The sequence below is a fragment of the Scyliorhinus torazame genome, chromosome 7, assembly GCF_047496885.1.
Source record: "Scyliorhinus torazame isolate Kashiwa2021f chromosome 7, sScyTor2.1, whole genome shotgun sequence".
In the NCBI taxonomy this organism is placed as follows: Eukaryota; Metazoa; Chordata; class Chondrichthyes; order Carcharhiniformes; family Scyliorhinidae; genus Scyliorhinus; species Scyliorhinus torazame.
Window position 1 is genome coordinate 76,337,723 of NC_092713.1, and position 17,344 is coordinate 76,355,066.

General features: G+C 46.6%; 1 protein-coding gene across 1 annotated transcript in view; it reads right to left on the reverse strand.

Annotated features, from left to right (window-relative positions):
- Positions 1-17,344, reverse strand: part of slc5a9 (solute carrier family 5 member 9) — a 117,931-nt gene that overhangs the window by 19,965 nt on the left and 80,622 nt on the right. The window contains exons 8-12 of the mRNA XM_072510933.1: positions 14,477-14,612; positions 13,991-14,098; positions 6,524-6,674; positions 4,172-4,340; positions 1,649-1,864 (exon numbers count right to left, since the gene is read on the reverse strand). Of these exons, the coding sequence (XP_072367034.1) occupies positions 1,649-1,864; positions 4,172-4,340; positions 6,524-6,674; positions 13,991-14,098; positions 14,477-14,612 (780 nt within the window). The remainder of the gene's footprint in view (positions 1-1,648; positions 1,865-4,171; positions 4,341-6,523; positions 6,675-13,990; positions 14,099-14,476; positions 14,613-17,344) is intronic.

Genomic DNA, 17,344 nt, shown 5'->3' on the forward strand with positions numbered 1-17,344 from the left:
CAAAGAAAAGTGAAGCATTAAAAGGTCTTGGGAGTTAATGCATCACTTTAGCTTCATGGGTGAGGAACATAATATTCAATACTTTTTCAGTACTGTGTGGCGGCTAAAGTCTGATTATAAAACATATTTAATAATCTTTTTGGTTGTGATATCAAATCCCATCCCCATTTCACAGTGGAATTGATTGATTCAAGCGGGTTCCATGAATACTTTCTTCATGGCTGCTGAGTAGAGCCAAACGGCCCAATGAGCCTGTTTCACTATTCAGTGAGGTCATGTCTGATCTTCCGCCTTCTCCCCATCCCCCTTCATTCACTTTGTGCCTGAAAATCTGTCAATTAATCTGGAATATACTCAAGGACTAATCATCCACAGTCTTTGGGGATAAGGAATTCCAAAGAATAATACATGTAGGGCACGATCCGCCGGCCACACTGTGCCGGAAAAGCAGCTCGCCGCAAGCACAGCGTGGCCGTTGAAAGCCGGGAGACCCCGCTCCCGGGACCTACCCGGCTCGCAACACCTCATGAGATTCAACACAATCTCGGGAGACGTTGCAAGGTGGATCCCGCCACGATGGGTCACTTTTTACCAAATCTGCATATTAGAGCGAGGCAGTAAGCCTTACTCTAATGTGTAGATTCCTGAGGTACCTGAGGCTTTGGGATTCGGTCCCTTCGTCTCAGGGACCTTGGGCGAACGCCATTTGGTACTGGTCCCCACAAATGGGGACCAGTAATTTGGAGGTCCCCAGGTGCCCTGGCACTGCTGGTGCTACCTGGGTACCCTGGCAGTGCCACCTTGATGCCAGCCTGGCACTGACAAGGTGCCCAGGTGGTGCTGGCAAGGGCACTGCCAAGTTGGCACAGCTAAGGTGCCAAGCTTGCATTTTTGTTGTGTGCACGATGAGGCTGGGGTTGCTCGGCATGAGTGTGGGAGGATTGCTGGGGGGCCCTCCCATATTGCTTTCAGCTAGGGGGGGGTGAGGTTGAGGATTTTTTTGTGGGCTTTGGAGATACGGATGCGATCTGGCGATCAGAACTCCCCATTGTAAAGAAACGGGGCTATGTGCGGACTCGGCCTCGCGTTCCCCATTTGGGTCCCTTATTCAAAGCAAGTCGTATTGAATAGCCATGTGTTTCTCGGTACTGCGAGTGCCACGAAACACGTGGCAAAACGCGCTCGCACGGGGACTTTGTTCCCTTTTGGGAGGATCGCTCCTGGATTCCTGATCAATTTGTTATCTCTCACATATGTAGAGCAAATTGGTTTTCTTCCAATAGAGAAATTTAAGTGTCAGCCTAAAAATGATGCACCAAGAAACTGTCGTAGAGGTGATCAAATGAGGAGCACTGGTTATCTGATGCTAGGGTCGTATTGTCAATGTCGGTAAAATGGGAGATAAGAAGGCAACAATCTAAGATTAAATGAGATTAATCCATATTTCTATTGGATTCATACATTACTGAAATAGATTTTATGGGCAATAAATTCAGATTCCTTAAAGAAACGTAACAAGAGATCCAGGTCAGAGTTTGGGTTGCCCTTCGGAAATGGGGAATATACCAATTTCATACACAGTCGCTAAAATAAAAAAGGATCCAGTTCCTTTGATGGGTCAATAAAATTCTGAATGCCTTTTACGTACATTTTCTTCCTTCATTGCTGGGGTTAATAGGCTGATGACGGTAATAACGATTGCAGTCATTCCACACAGCATAATAGCAAAGTAAAGGTAATGCACGTCCTTGAGGATGCCAGGCCTCTGATCCACTTCACCACATGATGGAGCTCCATAAACAAACTCCATGATCATTCGAATAAGACCCAAGGTCAGTCCTACCATAAGGCCCCAGAATGCACCCTGTGAGGTCAAAAAACATGTTCCACTGGTTTTACAAAATATAATTTTCAGCAAAGACAATTCATAATGCAGGTGTATTGTTTACAGCCTGATATTGACAGACACATGGTAAGGAGTGCTTTTGCGGAGTAGCTGTGAACAACGTAGTGCAAAAATTTAATTCTTTTCATGTATTGGATAATCATGTCACAATCTCTTGAGCAAGAACGTAGCTGTGTACGATTTGCCGTGATGTTACTCACCTGCTATTTTATTTCAAATTGAAATATTCCTGTTTTGCAGGCTTGAAAAGGGCTTCAAGTCAATGGGCACAAATTAATGTCCACTCCCGTGGTGGGTTTGGAGGCAGGGATGCATTTAATCAGGTGGGAGATTGGCAGGTGGGGCCGCCATGCCTCCGCTGCTATTAAACCAGCAGTCAGTGCGGTGGGAGGGGGGCAAGCAGTCCCACATTCTAAGTCCTGGAGCAGGTAAGTGCGGGTGATTTCGCAACAGGGTGGAGAGATGAAACCTGGGAAGATGGAGAGAGAGAGGTGAGTTTCTTTATGGCAAGGCAGTAAGGGAGCAACCTGGATGAGGCTTGTGAGGGGTCAGGCCTAAGGGAGGGTGCTCGATGTGGAAAGAAGGCCATTGAAGGCAGCATCCACTCCTACCCAAGCAGGGTGACTTGCTGAGATTCCCTTGCCTTTAAACTCCTCCTGCCAGCCTCAAAATTGAGACCAGGAGGGAAATTGCCCTTTTAATGACCATTATTTGCCCACTTCAGGGTCTCATTTGGGCTGATTTGGGGCAAGGCTGGGCAGGCCGGCCTTGCCCATCCCATCACGCGGTTGCTTTACAGGCCAGGGTTAGGAAGGAAATTGGGAATGCTGTCCGGGGAATTTTACAGGCCCTCCCCATCCGTAATCCCACTGGTGGGGTATCATAAAATTCTGCCCCACACGTTTTTTGAATACTATTCTATCCACTCAGAAAATACCAACACATACATAAAAGATGTGGAGATGCCGGCATTGGACAGGGGTGAGCACAGTAAGAAGTCTTACAACACCAAGTTAAAGTCCAACAGCTTTGTTTCAAATCACTAGCTTTTGAAGCACTGTTCCTTCCTCAGGTGAATGAAGAGGTATGTTCCAGAAACATATATATAGACAAAGTCAAAGATACAAGACAATGCGAGCATTTGCAGGTCATTAAGTCTTTGCAGATCCAGAGATAGGGTTAACCCCAGGTTAAAGAGGTGTGAATTATCTCAAGCCAGGACAGTTGGTAGGATATTGCAAACCCAGGCCAGTTGGTGGGGGATGAATCCAACGTCCCGGTTGGATTCAAGTATGGCCTCAACCGGGATCTTGGATTCATGTTGCATTACATTCATCCCCCACCATCTGGCCTGGGCTTGCAAAATCCTACCAACTGTCCTGGCTTGAGACAATTCACACCTCTTAAACCTGGGGTTACCCCTATCTCGTGATCTGTAAAGACTTAATTACCTGAAAATGCTCGCATTCTAAGCATTGTCTTGTATCTTTGACTTTGTCTATATATATGTTTCTGGAACATACCTCTTCATTCACCTGAGGAATGAGCAGTGCTCTGAAAGCTAGTGATTTGAAACAAACCTGTTGGACTTTAACCTGGTGTTGTAAGACTTCTTGCACTACATAAAAGAGAAATTGGATAAAGGATACATGATCCCAATAGGTTTGATGATGTGGCTAAACGAGCTCGCTCAGGACTTTGTTCCCTTTTGGGAAGATCGCGCCCATAGAGACTTAAGGCAAGCTTCAACAGATTGAACATTACAAAGAATTAAATATCTGTAACTCTGGGCAGCACGGTGGTGCAGTGTTTAGCACTGCTGCCTCATGGCGCCGAGGACCTCGGTTCGATCCCGGTCCCGGGTCACTGTCCACGTGGAGTTTGCATTCTCCCCCTATCTGCATGGGTCTCAACCCCATAACCCAAAAATGTACAGGTTAGGTGGATTAGCCACGCTAAATTGCCCCTTAAATGCAAAAAAAAAATTGGGTACTCTAAATTTATTTTTTAAAAGTATCTGTAACACTAACACCTCTCACCTGCCGATATCAAGACAGTAAAGGGAAGATTGAGAAGACTGTTGATTGAGAGTTTGAATTCAGTTCAACTAAATAAATCTGTATAAACCTCGTATCAGCAAGTGGCTATGAAGTAGTCAGACAGCTGTAAAAATCCAATTGGGTCACTAATGAATGCACTTGGGGAATAAATCCTGTCATCAGGAATAACACCATACATACCTGAAAATGTGGTGCTGCTTCTTACCTGCTCATTGACTCTCTTCCAGAACACTGCCAGAATGAAGAGTGCGGTGATTGGCGGTGCGAGGTAACTGGTAATAGACTGAATGTAGTCAAAGAGCTTGCCACTGTTTGCTGTCTGGATAATAGGGATCCAAGCTATACTGATGGCAACTAGTAAAATAATAAATATCCTGCCAAAAGAAAGAAATTAATGCAGAAGCACGAGAAAAGTAATTAAAATGCCTTATTTCCCCTGCTGGAGAGGATAACCATGATAAATAATAGGAAATAACATTCAGGCACATTTGACTACTGTAAGGCCTCTGTGCTGATCCATTTCTGTCCATCAACCATCTTCTGTATTTATAGACTCCTTGCTAATAATGGCAAAAACACTCAAGAGATCTTTTTATTATTACAAGCAAACAGGACAGTGGAGTAAACCAGTTAATCAATATGAGTGTTCCTCGTGCCTGCAGTTATGTAGTTTTTGAAAACTAAAGGATGCGTGTCTTTCCTTTTGACTAACGGTTGCACAAATACTTCTCCCCTGAACAACCATATTAAGATGGATGGTGAAAGATGTAGAATGACAACCTCCATGTATGTTTTACCTTTGAATAAGAAAAATATTACAAGGCATTTCACAGAATAGGCCTGTGGAAAATGGATGCCAAGTACCAAGGCAATAAAGGAAGGGTTAAAAGGACTGACCAAACACTTGGTTGGAGATATATGGAGAATTTGACTTCAATTAAAAGAAATAAAGCTGGAATGTAAAGCTGGTATCACTAGGTAACCATGAAATTGTCAGATAGTCGTGAAAATTCACGTGGGTCACGAATGTCAATTGGGGAAAGAATCCTGTCATTGGGCACAGCACCAGGCATAACTGAAAATGTGGTGCCAACCTATTAAAGCTACAACAGGACTACATTGGTGCTAAACAGTGGAAACAGTGTGCAAATGACCAAGTAAGTATACAAGCATGTGACTAATAGGAGCTATAAGCTAGATTAACACCAGTTGTGCTTCAGATGTGAGTGTGATCTGAGTGTCACATGAGCTATATGTGTCTGAACCAGAAGGACATTAAACACCAGATACAGTTTAATGTAGAAAATGGTCAATAGGTGTAGAATAAGTTTGAAAAGAAGAGAAAACATCATAGGCAGCATGTGTAAATCATTGGGGTGTTAGCAGGTGGATCCTCACTGGATGTATTAAACTTTCTCACTGTCCCTTCCACTCACACAACTCGATCCAAGCACAGAAAGTTTCATTCTATAACTCAGTTATGCTGAAGTTTGCATTCTCCTTACAATGTGTAATTGAATTACTTCAGTTTGAAAGCTCTAATATAACTAGTGGGTTGATTTGCATCTGCTACTCTATTCATATTGAAAATGAATGCAAATCAGAAAAACAGAAACTCCTGCTGACTTCACACCTGCTCCAATTCTGGGGGAGCTTTGAACTGGTGGCCAGCTGAAAGAGATCAGCCTCATTAACAGATTTAAATTGGATGCCTGTAAAGTGTTTCGGACCGGGATGGAATTTGGGGGAATAGGGGAATGATGCATAGCGCATGCTAGCTCCACTTTCTCGAGGCCACCATGAATCTTCCCCATCCCCACCAGCGAGCCCACCACCCGACTCAGCACTCCCCAGAAAATCTCTAAAGTGCTGCAGACATCATCAGGCAAGATGTTCCTCCTCATCAGATTGGTGAGCAACAGCAAGCAAGGTGCCTATTTCTTAATGAAGGCCGGGTCTGAAGGACATTTGGCCCTTCTGCCTGCTGCGCGGATGGATAGCACCCAACCTGAAAGTCCAATGCCTGATTGCACTGCTCTAAGACCTGCCAGAATTCCAGATCAAATAACACTGAATTTGAGGGTGTAAATGGGCCACATTCATTGGAAAAAGGAGACTCTGCCAATAAACGCTTGCCAACATGAAGTTTTCTAACCGCTATCTGCAGATGTACGGGAATAAATGAGGGCGGAAGAGAACATAGCACCGCTCTTGCAGCAAGCCAACCTGGCATGCCTATGCTGGAAATAAAAATCTGACAGTTTCTATAATGTGTGTCCAATTTACCATGTCAATTTTACTTCTGGCTGTCTAGTTGAAAATCTACCCCTAAGTACCAAGCACATCCCTGGGCTCCTTTCCAGGCATGCCCATGTTGAACATGATACTGAAGCTCCCCCTTGGTCTTGGCGAAAGCATGGCTATCTAATTGCTGCCTAAATCAAGGCCCACCCGAAACAAATAACACATGAACCTCCAGCGGTGTGTTAAGTTGGTGATTCTTGTTAATACTCCCATGTATTTCTTTCCTATCAGTCTTGTTGGAATGTGAAGTTACCTGCCAACAATCATAAGCTCCATTTCGGTGGCATTTCTGCGGATTCGCTGCCAGATATCCAAGGTGAAGAGTGTGCTGCTGCTGTTAAAGATTGAGGTGAGTGAACTCATTAAAGCAGCCATCAATACTGCTATCATCAGCCCCTTCAAGCCTAATTCAAAGTAAACAAAGAAAACAAAAGCAAACAACAAATAATGTTTTGGTATGTGGGGAGGGAAATGGCAGCCAACATACAGAACATTTGAAGAAACCCATAAATGTTGATGATGTTACTTAATGACAATCACTATCTGTTTCAGCAACTTCACCAAAGTATAAGGGATTAAATAGTATAATTACTGTTGTAAATAAGACTCTACTTGCAGGCATTTGTGGTTGTTATTAATAATCCAAAAAATCAGCACAACAGCCTAGAACATTAAAGGTTTTGTCAGAGACAGACATCGGGAGTCAAGAATTTTTCCAACCAGTTCTACCTCATCTCAGGCTGGCAAAACTTGCTGGAAACGGGAATTGGAGTGGAAGACCAGAATCTGGTCTCATGCATGATTTGTAAAGCCTATCTGCCTCTGTTGTGACATGGTCGCAGGTGAGAAAATCCAGCCTAAGCTTTGAAACACATATTTTTCCATTTTTTTTCCAGGTGCCCTGCAATGCCCTGGGTCTCTGGGTTACTAGTCCAGTGATGATACCACTATGCTACCACCTCCCTTGAAAGGTCATTGTAGAAAATAAAAGCTCATTGTGTCGGGGGTAACATATTGGCATGGGTTAAAGATTGGCTAACTGCAGGAAACAGAGTGTTGGGATGAATAGATATTTTTCTGATTGGCAGGATGTGATGAGTGGTGTGCCACAGGGATCACTGCAGGGGCCCAATGTTTTACAATTTATATAAATGACTTGGACAAAGAGACCGAAGGCGTGGTTGCAAAATTTGCTGATGACTCAATGATGGGTAGGAAAGTAAATTGTGAAGGGAACGTAAGGAGGTTACAAAGGGAAATAGGTTAAGTGAGTGGGCAAAAATCTGGCAAGTGGAACATAATGGGGGCAAATGTGAAATTGTTCATTATGGCAGGAAGCATAAAAAGCTTATTATATAAATGGTGAGAGATTACAGAGCTCAGAGGCGCAGAAGAATCTGGGGGTCCTAGTGCAGAATCACAAAAGGCTAGTATACAGGGACAGCAAGTAATTTGGAAAGTTAATAGAATGTTACCATTTATTGTAAGGGGAATTGATTACAAAAGTAGGGAGGTTATACTTCAGTTGTACAGGGCATTGGTGAGACCACATCTGGAGTACTATGTACAGAATTGGTCTTATTTCAGGAAGGATGCAGTTCAGAGAATGTTTACTGGGCCAATACTAGTAATGTGTAGGTTGTCTTTTGTGGAAAGGTTGGAGAGGTTAGGTTTGTATCCACTAGAAATCGGAAGAGTAAGAGGCGGTTTGATCAAAAACTTTAAGATCCTGAGGGGTGGATGTGGAGAGAATGTTTCCTCTTGTCAGAGAATCTAGAACTAGGGCTCACAGTTTAAAAATAAGCAGCCACTCATTTAAGACAGAGAAGAGGATAATTTGTTCTCTCAGAGGGTCATGAGTCCTGGAACTCTCTTCCTCAAAAGCAGTGGAAGCAGAGTCTTTGAATATTTTTAAGATGTGGAGATGCCGGTGTTGGACTGGGGTGGGCACAGTAAGAAGTCTTACAACACCAGGTTAAAGTCCAACAGGCTTATTTGGAATCACGAGTTTTCGGAGTGCAGCTCCTTCATCGGGTGAGTGAAGAATATTTTGAAGGCAGAGCTAGATAGATTAACAAGGGGGTGAGAGGTTATTAGGGGTAGGCAGGATTTGGGGTTGAGCTTACAATCACATTAACTATGATTTTACTGAATGTCGAGGGACAAAGTGACTACTCCTGCTCCTAATTTGTATGTTTGATGACCGTCACGAGGATTCCTGTGGTGAGTAGGTGAAGATCCGCCCAGCTGGGGCTCGTTAGCAGGACTTTAAGTGTAGCTCCCAGACCCAGACCAGCAGTTCCCGATATTCCTGGGCTGAGACGTTTGTTTTGTGTGCGGGGTAGCGGCTTTATTTTCAATTTCAAATAAACCAGTTTGACTTTTCACTGAATACCTCCCAGAATTATTACATTGGTGACAAAGATCAAGCACAGGATTCTGAGCAGACTTTTCGCAACTCCCCAATGACAACTCCAGTAATCATAGAATTTACAGTACAGAAGGAGGCCATTCGGCCCATCCAGTCCACACCGGCCCTTGGAAAGAGCACCCTACCTAGGCCCATGCCTCCACCCTATGCCTGTAACCCAGTAACCCCACCTAACCTTTTGGACACTAAGGGGCAATTTATCATGGCCAATCCACCTAACCTGCACATCTTTGGACTGTGGGATGAAACCGGAGCACCCGGAGGAAACCCACGCAGACATGGGGAGAAAGTGCAAACTACACACAGACAGTCACCCGAGTCCAGAATTGAACCCGGGACCCTGGAGCTGTGATGCAGCAGCGCTAAACACTGTGTCATCGTGCCACCCTGAGAGAAACAAATGTAAGAAACAAATCAAAACGAAAAAGCCAGGAATGTCCTTGTTTGGGGAGCTCAAGCCTTATTATGTGGATGTGGAGGACTGGTCCCAGTATGCTGAACGCATATACTACTTCTTCATTGCCAATGGCGTATAAGGGTATGACAGACATAAAGTAATCCTTTTGACAGCATGTGGGGTCCTGACGTTCAGTATTATTAAGAGTTTAACTTATCCTGCAGCTCCTGACACTAAAATGTTCAATGAGCTTGTGGATCTCGTAAAGAACCATGTGACCCAAAGCTGTCCGCAATCTTCCAACGTTACCAATTTAACACAGCTGGGGGGCCCCTGGGGAACCCATCTAAGAATTTCTGATTAGATTAAGAAAGCTGGCTGAATCCTGCGAGTTTAGTCAATCCTAGATGGAGATGATACGCGCGAGTAGTGTGCGGGATCAATAATGTTGCGATACAAAAAGATTTGTTGGCAGAACCCAGCCTATACCTCAAAAGGGCTTTAGAATTAGCACTATCCTTGGAGAATGCCGGGAAAGGGGCCCAACAACCCCAAGGGATGATGGACAGAAGTGTTCTCAGGCTGGGAGTGGGGCAGGTTGCAGAAGGACCCTCATACAGAAAAGCCGGAATTTCCAATGAAGGCTCCCACGTGCCTCACCCATCACCCACTCAACATGCAGCCAGGATATTCTGGCATCTCAAAAGTTGGCTGGATAAGCCTAGAAAGAAGAGGGAAGCCTCCCTGGAGGACGACAAGTATCAGCCTCATGGCTGCTGTAAGTGTCGCCAAAGGACACGTGGGGTTACTGGGTTATGGGGATAGGGTGGAGGTGTTGACCTTGGGTAGGGTGCTCTTTCCAAGAGCCGGTGCAGACTCGATGGGCCGAATGGCCTCCTTCTGCACTGTAAATTCTATGATAAAATCTATGACATGACCCAGGGAAAGCTGCCAGAATCAGCAGTACATGTGCCGCCCAGGCCGGAAGCCAAACCCACCTCAGGCCCGGGCCTTGCAAGTCTATCAGTCCATAGAGGACGAAACAATGTAACTAAACTGCATCATCACCCGTAAGGTTGCCCCGATAAAAATAACACTCTTGGTCAAGGGCCATTCTCTGGAAATGAAGGTGGATACAGGAGCTGCCATCTCCATCTTTGGGGTACAGGCCTTCTGGCATCTCCAGATGGGCATCTTGCTCTAAGGACTGTGAGACATCAGACCCAGGTTCACGACATATACAGGGGAGCCTTTGAAAATTATGGGGACTACTATGACCCTGGTTACCTATGGGCGGCAGAAGGCCCGACTCCCACTCATAGTTTTACTTTTTAAAAAAATTTAGAGTACACAATTCTTTTTTTCCAATTAAGGGGCAATTTAGCGTGGCCAATCTATCTACGCTGCACATCTTTGGGTTTGTGGGGGTGAGACCCATGCAGTGACGGGGAGAATGTGGAAATTGCACACGGACAGTGACCGGGGAGCAGGATCGCTCATAGTTTTACAAGGACCAGGAACCAGCCTCTTGGGCAGAGACTAGTTCCAGAGGATCCATCTGGACTGGGCACAGATTTTTATGCTAGGAACCGATGGACTGTAAGAGGTCATTGACAAATACCCAGAGGCATTCCAAAGAGGCCTTGGTAGAATAAAGGGAGCAGGGGCAAAGAGTTATGTGGACCTCGATGCCCTAACCAAATATTTCAGTGCACGGCCTGTCCCATATACTTTGTTTCTCAAAGTAGAGGCTAAACTGGAGTGAATAGAGAGCCTCGGGATAATACGACCAGTGCAGCTAGCAGAGTGGGCTGCACCAGTAGTCCCCAAGCCCGACAAGTCGATCTGCCTTTGCATGAACGACAAACTAATGGTTAATATTGCCTCACATTTAGATCGGTACTCCATGCCCCGCATAGATCTATATGCCAAACTGGCAGGGAGTCAAACCTTCACCAAACTAGATTTGAGCCATGCCTATCTCCAGCTAGATCTGGACAAGTCATCCAGGAAGTACGTGATGATTAAAACCCATAGGGTTTATATGAATCTACACGCCTGCCCTTCGGAGTCTTGTCAGCATGTGCCATTTGTCAACGCGTGATGGAGAAAATTCTCCATGGGCTACCTATGATGGTAATATACTTAGAGGTTGTACTAATCAAAGGAGTCACATAAAGAGAGCACCCAGAAAACCTGGAGGAGATTTTGAGATGATTTTCTGATGCAGGTGTCCATCTCAAAGAAGAAAAATGTGTGTTCCAGGCAGCAAAATGATCTGCCAAGGGCACCGAGATCATAAAAGAAGACCTACACACCGTGGAGGATAAACTTAAGGCCATCAAAGAGGCACGGACCGTGCAAAACAACAGAATTAAAATACTTGCGAGACCTCGTAAACTACTACGAGAAATTTACCCCAAACTTGGCCATTTTATTGTCACCCCTGCACACACTGTTAAATAAACACCATGGGCGGGATTCACTCCTACCCAGCGGGGCGGGGAATCCCGGCGGGACGGAGTGGTGTGAACCACTCCAGCGTCGGGCCGCCCCAAAGGTGTGGAATCCTCCGCATCTTCAGAGGTTAGGCCCGCCCCAGAGTGGTTGGCGCCCCGCCGGTCGGCGGGAAAAGGGTTTGGCGCCACGCCATCTGGCACCGAAGGGTCTCCGCCGGCCGGTGCGAGTCGGTGCATGCGCGGGAGTGCCAACGCGTGCTAGCATCATCCCCGCGCATGCGCAGAGGGATTTGCTTCCACACCGGGAATGGCGGAGGACCACGGCCTCCGGTGCAGAACAATAGAGTGCCCCCCACGGCATAGGCCCGCCCACGGATCGGTGGGCCTAGACCGCGGGCCAGGCCACCGTGGGGGCACCTCCCGGGGCCAGATCCTCCCGCGACCCACCAGGAACCCCGGAGCCCGCCCGTGCCGCCAGGTCCCGCCGGTAATTTATGCCCTACTCTAATTTATGCCAGCGGGACTGGCGGGACTTCGGCCCATCGCGGGCCGGAGAATTCGGTCAGCCCCGGGGCCCATTGAGTCGCGCCAGACCCCGCTATTCTCCGAGGCGGGTGGTGCGACTCACGCCAGGGCAATATTTGGGGGGCGGGAAAATTAGGAGGACGGCGAGGGCGGGATTCACGCCGACCCCCCACCCGGCGGGGTGTCGGAGAACCCCGCCCCATAAGTGGTCATTGCAGGTGTCACAGAATAACATCTTGATAATAATCTTTATCGTCTTCATGAAGATGAAGCAGCAGTTACTATATCAAACATCCTGGCTCATTATGACCCCAAGAGAGAACTGGTATTAACATGTGATGCCTCTCCATATGGAGGAGGGGCAGTCCTTTCACATTGATGGGATGATGCACATAGAGACTTATCGCATATGCATCCAGAACCTTGGCAGACGTGGAAGGACGCTATTCTCAGTTTGAATTTGAAGGACTGGCTGTTATTTTTGGTGTGAAGAAATCCCACCCACATGTGTATGGTTAACATTTCACAATCATAACAGACCATAAATCCCTTCTGGGCCTTTACAAAGAAGATAAAGTGATTCCCCCCATCGCCTCGGCTCAGATCCAACGTTGGGCATTATTGTTAGTGGCCTATGAATACTCTCTCAAGCACCGCCCAGGAACTCACATTGCCAACGCAGATGCCCTGAGTCATCGCCGCTGGCCACAGGCTTGGTTCCTCTGCTGCCGTTGGAAGAAGCCATCATGACCTCAAAATATCTGGATACCTGGCCAGTATCTGTGAAGAAGATTCAAGCGTGGACTCGCACTGACAAAATTGCAGCTTATGATCTTCAGTGGTGGAATCAGAGGACACCCCACGGATGACATGGAGATCTTCCTCATTGAATGACAAGAGCTGAGGGTAGAAGATGGCATCGTCCTGTGGGGAGCCTGAGTAGTTGTCCCCCGCCCAGGTCAGCGCCCAATCCTGAAAAAAGTACACAATGGACACCTCGGGGTATCCAAGATGCAAATACTCATAAGGGTCTGGTGGTCTGGGCTCAATACAGACACCGATAATCTGGTGCAGCAGTGCTTCATGCGCCAGGAAAACCAGAAGCTCCCACCTTTGGCTTCTTAGCACCAATGGAAATGGCCAGGAAGACCATGGGTATGGGTGCACGTGGACTTCGCTGGCCCGTTCCTGGGATCGATATTCCTTATTATGGTTGACCCAACGAAAATGGTCGGGAGTACATTGTATGTCATAGAATAGAATCATAGAATAGAATCATAGAATACCCACAGTGCAGAAGGAGGCCATTCGGCCTATCCAGTCTGCACCACCCTCTGAAAGAGCACTCCATCCAGACCCAACCCCAGCTTATCCCTGTAACCCTGTAACTCCAATTAACCTTTGGACATAAAGTCCTGGGGGAGGAAACCAGAGCTCCTAGAGAAACCCACACAGGCACAGGGAGAATGTGGCAACTCAACAGAGTCACCCAAAGTAGGAATTGAACACAGGTCCCTGGCGCTGCGAGGCAAGGGAAAGCTGTGAAAAAACACCCGGACCACCTGAGAAGCAGGGGATCCACTCCAGTGGAGAGAATTTCAGCAGACACAATGTCCTTGACACAGTTGCGACTACCTTGGCAAGGGGACTTACCTGTCTGATCTCTGCTAGAAAACTGGCACCTTGCTCACATTGTGCATAGCCAGAAGGTGAAAGGAAACAACTTTTGTGATGTTAAATAATTTAACTATGAGTGAGTATCAATAGTTGACAGTTTCAATAGTCTTGCTTGTGAATCGGCCCAGTGAAGGACAATGTACACCAGGCAGTAGACAAGGGAACAAAGAATAGGTCCAATGCTCATAATATGCATTTCTTGAACTAAAAGATAATAATGCACAGTCTCACCTACAGGCATAAGTTCCATCACCAGTTTGGGATAGGCAATGTTTGAACATCCTACTCTGGCTCCACAAATGGACTCACAGACAGTTGGGTCCACACAGGCCACTTGATCTGGAAATGTTCAAATTAATTGTTTCGGGTCAGTAATTGTACAATTCACGTAAATGTATTATTTAACTCTTAAAAACCATGCATAACATAGATAACATGATCAACCCATTTGTGTTATGAATCTGTCAGATATCCACAGGTGTGCTATTTGCACAGAACTTCCTGAATAGGGTTGTCGCTCTTGAATAGATCAAATTAAATTATTGTTATTCATCTTTCTAAGACTTTACTGACATAGATGAATTACATAGATACCACAAGAATACTTTAACATTGAATTGATCATTCAATGCAAAGCAAGTGTTACAAGTTGAAATTGTTTGAATGATGGTTTAAAACTAAAGCCTTTTAAAGACATTCACATCATTTTATACGCACCTGGATACAGTGCTCTACTAATCATGCCTGGCCAAACAACAAAAAACATAGGCAGTATCTTCAGGTAACCTCCCAAAATTGATCCGCCTTTAGCATGAGAAAGATTTCTTGCTGAAAGGGATCTTTGTACTATTACCTATTTAAAAGAGAGAACTACGAATGAATGGAATCATTGAGAAAGATGTCTTACAATTGTCATCTCATTAGAATCTATTAACAATAGCAGCAAGCAGTATTTATTATAGCAGGAGCAATGTTCAGTTGATAGCCACCCAATTCCTGAAAATGGGCAGTCAATGAGTAGTCACCTGTCAGCTACAATGGGCAGGCCAAGCGGGCACCCCACCAAGTTTGTTACTGGCATTTTTAAAATAGCAGACATGCCTCAGAGCAATTCATGGAGGCACAATCAATTGAGAAGAGAGGGTGAAAAATCTAACAGAATTGGCAGTTAGAAAGATTTATTTCTCTGATAGTCATGAAGTTTGACATGGTAAACTATGACATAATGGCGCCCTAAACGTACACTGTGGAATGCTAACATACAAACACTTAATGATGTATTTGTTTGGAGTTCCTCTTTGCATAGTTAGAGGCATGAGTCCATTTATTTTAGATGGGTTAGCATTTCCACTAAAGTAAAAAGAGAAAAATGTCAGATGCACAAAGTAAGCATTTGCATCTCAGCATCCCACAGCTTAATTTCAGTGCCAGTAGGCCAGCAATTACTGTTGATAATAATAGTGAGAAAAAATGCTTAACATCGCTAATATATGCTTGTTAAAGTAACATAGAAATTTAATGCCAATTCATTCAGCAATCCATTCATCTGCTGTTATCACCAACAATCATCTCTAATCTAATAATTATAATATTTAGGATAAATAAGAGTGTCTGAGCTCTCCACCAATAGTAAGGGCACGATTTAATGGAAACATTTGTCGGTGTGATTTTGTGCACGTTTGGTGGGGTGTTGCTTGATGGCCGAGTTGGCGATCACTGCCCGTATTCAATGGCACTTAATGCCGGAAATGAGCTCCAATGAACTTCTCACCATTACTGGCTGTCTTGCCGGACTCGCGCCTCAGGCCCTCATCACTAACAAGGCAGAGCTGCTTTTAAGCGCTTCCTCACCACACAAGCACAGCAGCGCGCAGACCTGCTCCTCGCTTTGGGGAAGCCAACCTGGCCAAGCTTCTCGACACTGCCGATGCAAAATGGGACATGTTGTTCATCCGAATGGGTCTGAGGACCAGCAACACTGTCACCAATACCGCCTAGGAGGCAGTGGCAGTGCCAGTCAGTGTGGGCAGCATGACCAGGAGGACCGCCGTACAATGTCGGAAGAAGATCAACGACCTCTACCGAGCTGCAAGGATAAGTTACCACCTCTCTCCTGGAATCAGATCCGCCTGCCATCCCTCAAATTTCCAAACCCTCCCAATCCTTCCCACCCCAATGCACTGGCTGACATCTCACACCCTTCCCACAGCCGATTTTTGTGTTTGCTCCTCAGAACCCACTGGCATCCACCAGCATAACCCCTTTGTGTCCAGGTGTGGTGCCCACATATGTCATCTGCTATAGACCCCACCTGACCCATCATGTGACTCGCAATGCCGTCTCTTTGACTCGCAGGAGAAGGTTTCCCATAATAAGCGTGAAAGGGTCAAGATGGGTGAGGGGGGGGGGGGGCGGAGTACCAAACATTTGAATCCTCACCGCCTATGAGGAACGGGCGCTGCAGATCATGGGGTTGACCGAGGAGAGAGCAGTCACTGACAACAAGGTTGACCTGTGCCACAGAGGCGAGCATCCACTGCCCCTTCACCCAGATGATCTGTCTCAAGTGAGTTGTTCATGTCAGACAAAATTATCCTTCCTTCTCACTGACCACATGTCCATTGGCTCGCAGCATCTCCATCAGATGAGGCTGGGCAACCCAAGAGACCACCTCGGAGGAGAGTTATGAGGAGACCATCACAGCTATCATCCCACATTCCACCAGCGCGGAGACACACACCTCGGTGAGCAACAGCAGTGAATAGGTTTCCGGGCACAATCTGGTGAGCAGCACACGGTTGCTGATGCACATCGGATGGAGGTAAAAACATCCAAGGGAGTCAGCAGTCGGTGATCTGCTGGACCCCAGGACTCAGCAGGGTCTCAGTCAGATGCCAAGCCTCTGGACGCGTTTCTCCCAGAGCTGATGACAGCCGTGACATTCAGGAGGGGATGTCAGCAACATTCCAGTGAGTGCATAGCCGATTGGAGGAGTCCAAAAGGCTTCAGGCGCAGGAGATTATGCCGACAATGCGTGGCACCGCGACCGCAGTGGAAAGCCTGGAGCACAATGTCCGAGACCATGGCTGAGGGCCTCAGCATCATTCGCAGGCGCTGAGGGACATGTCCAGGCATGGCCCAGTCCTCACTCCAGCTGCCCTTCCATACCAGGGAGACCCCTAGGATCCTACAGGCACCATCAGGGAGGAGGAAGCGCTGGAGGCCAACCTGGGTCCTGCCACCAAGGAGATGATGGCGGTCTCCAGTTCTTCCGAATAATCCCCTCCTGACACTGGCGCATCTCAAAGACAACAGGCAGAACAAGATAGGGAAAAAATGGGTGGGATGAAGTGGAATGGGGGGTGGAGGGTTAGGTGGGAGGGGAGTAGAGGGATTGGGAGGATTGATTGAGAAGGAGAGATTGGGGAAGGGGAATGGGTGGGGAGGATGGGAATGTGGGGGAGGGGTGCTGGGGGAAAGGAGTGAAGGGGGGTTGAGCTGACGGAGAAAGTCTCGTCCTATGAGAATCGGGTGAAGAAGAAGGCCTCCCTGGTCCTCGGGCATGGTGGACCCTTGCCGCCGCTT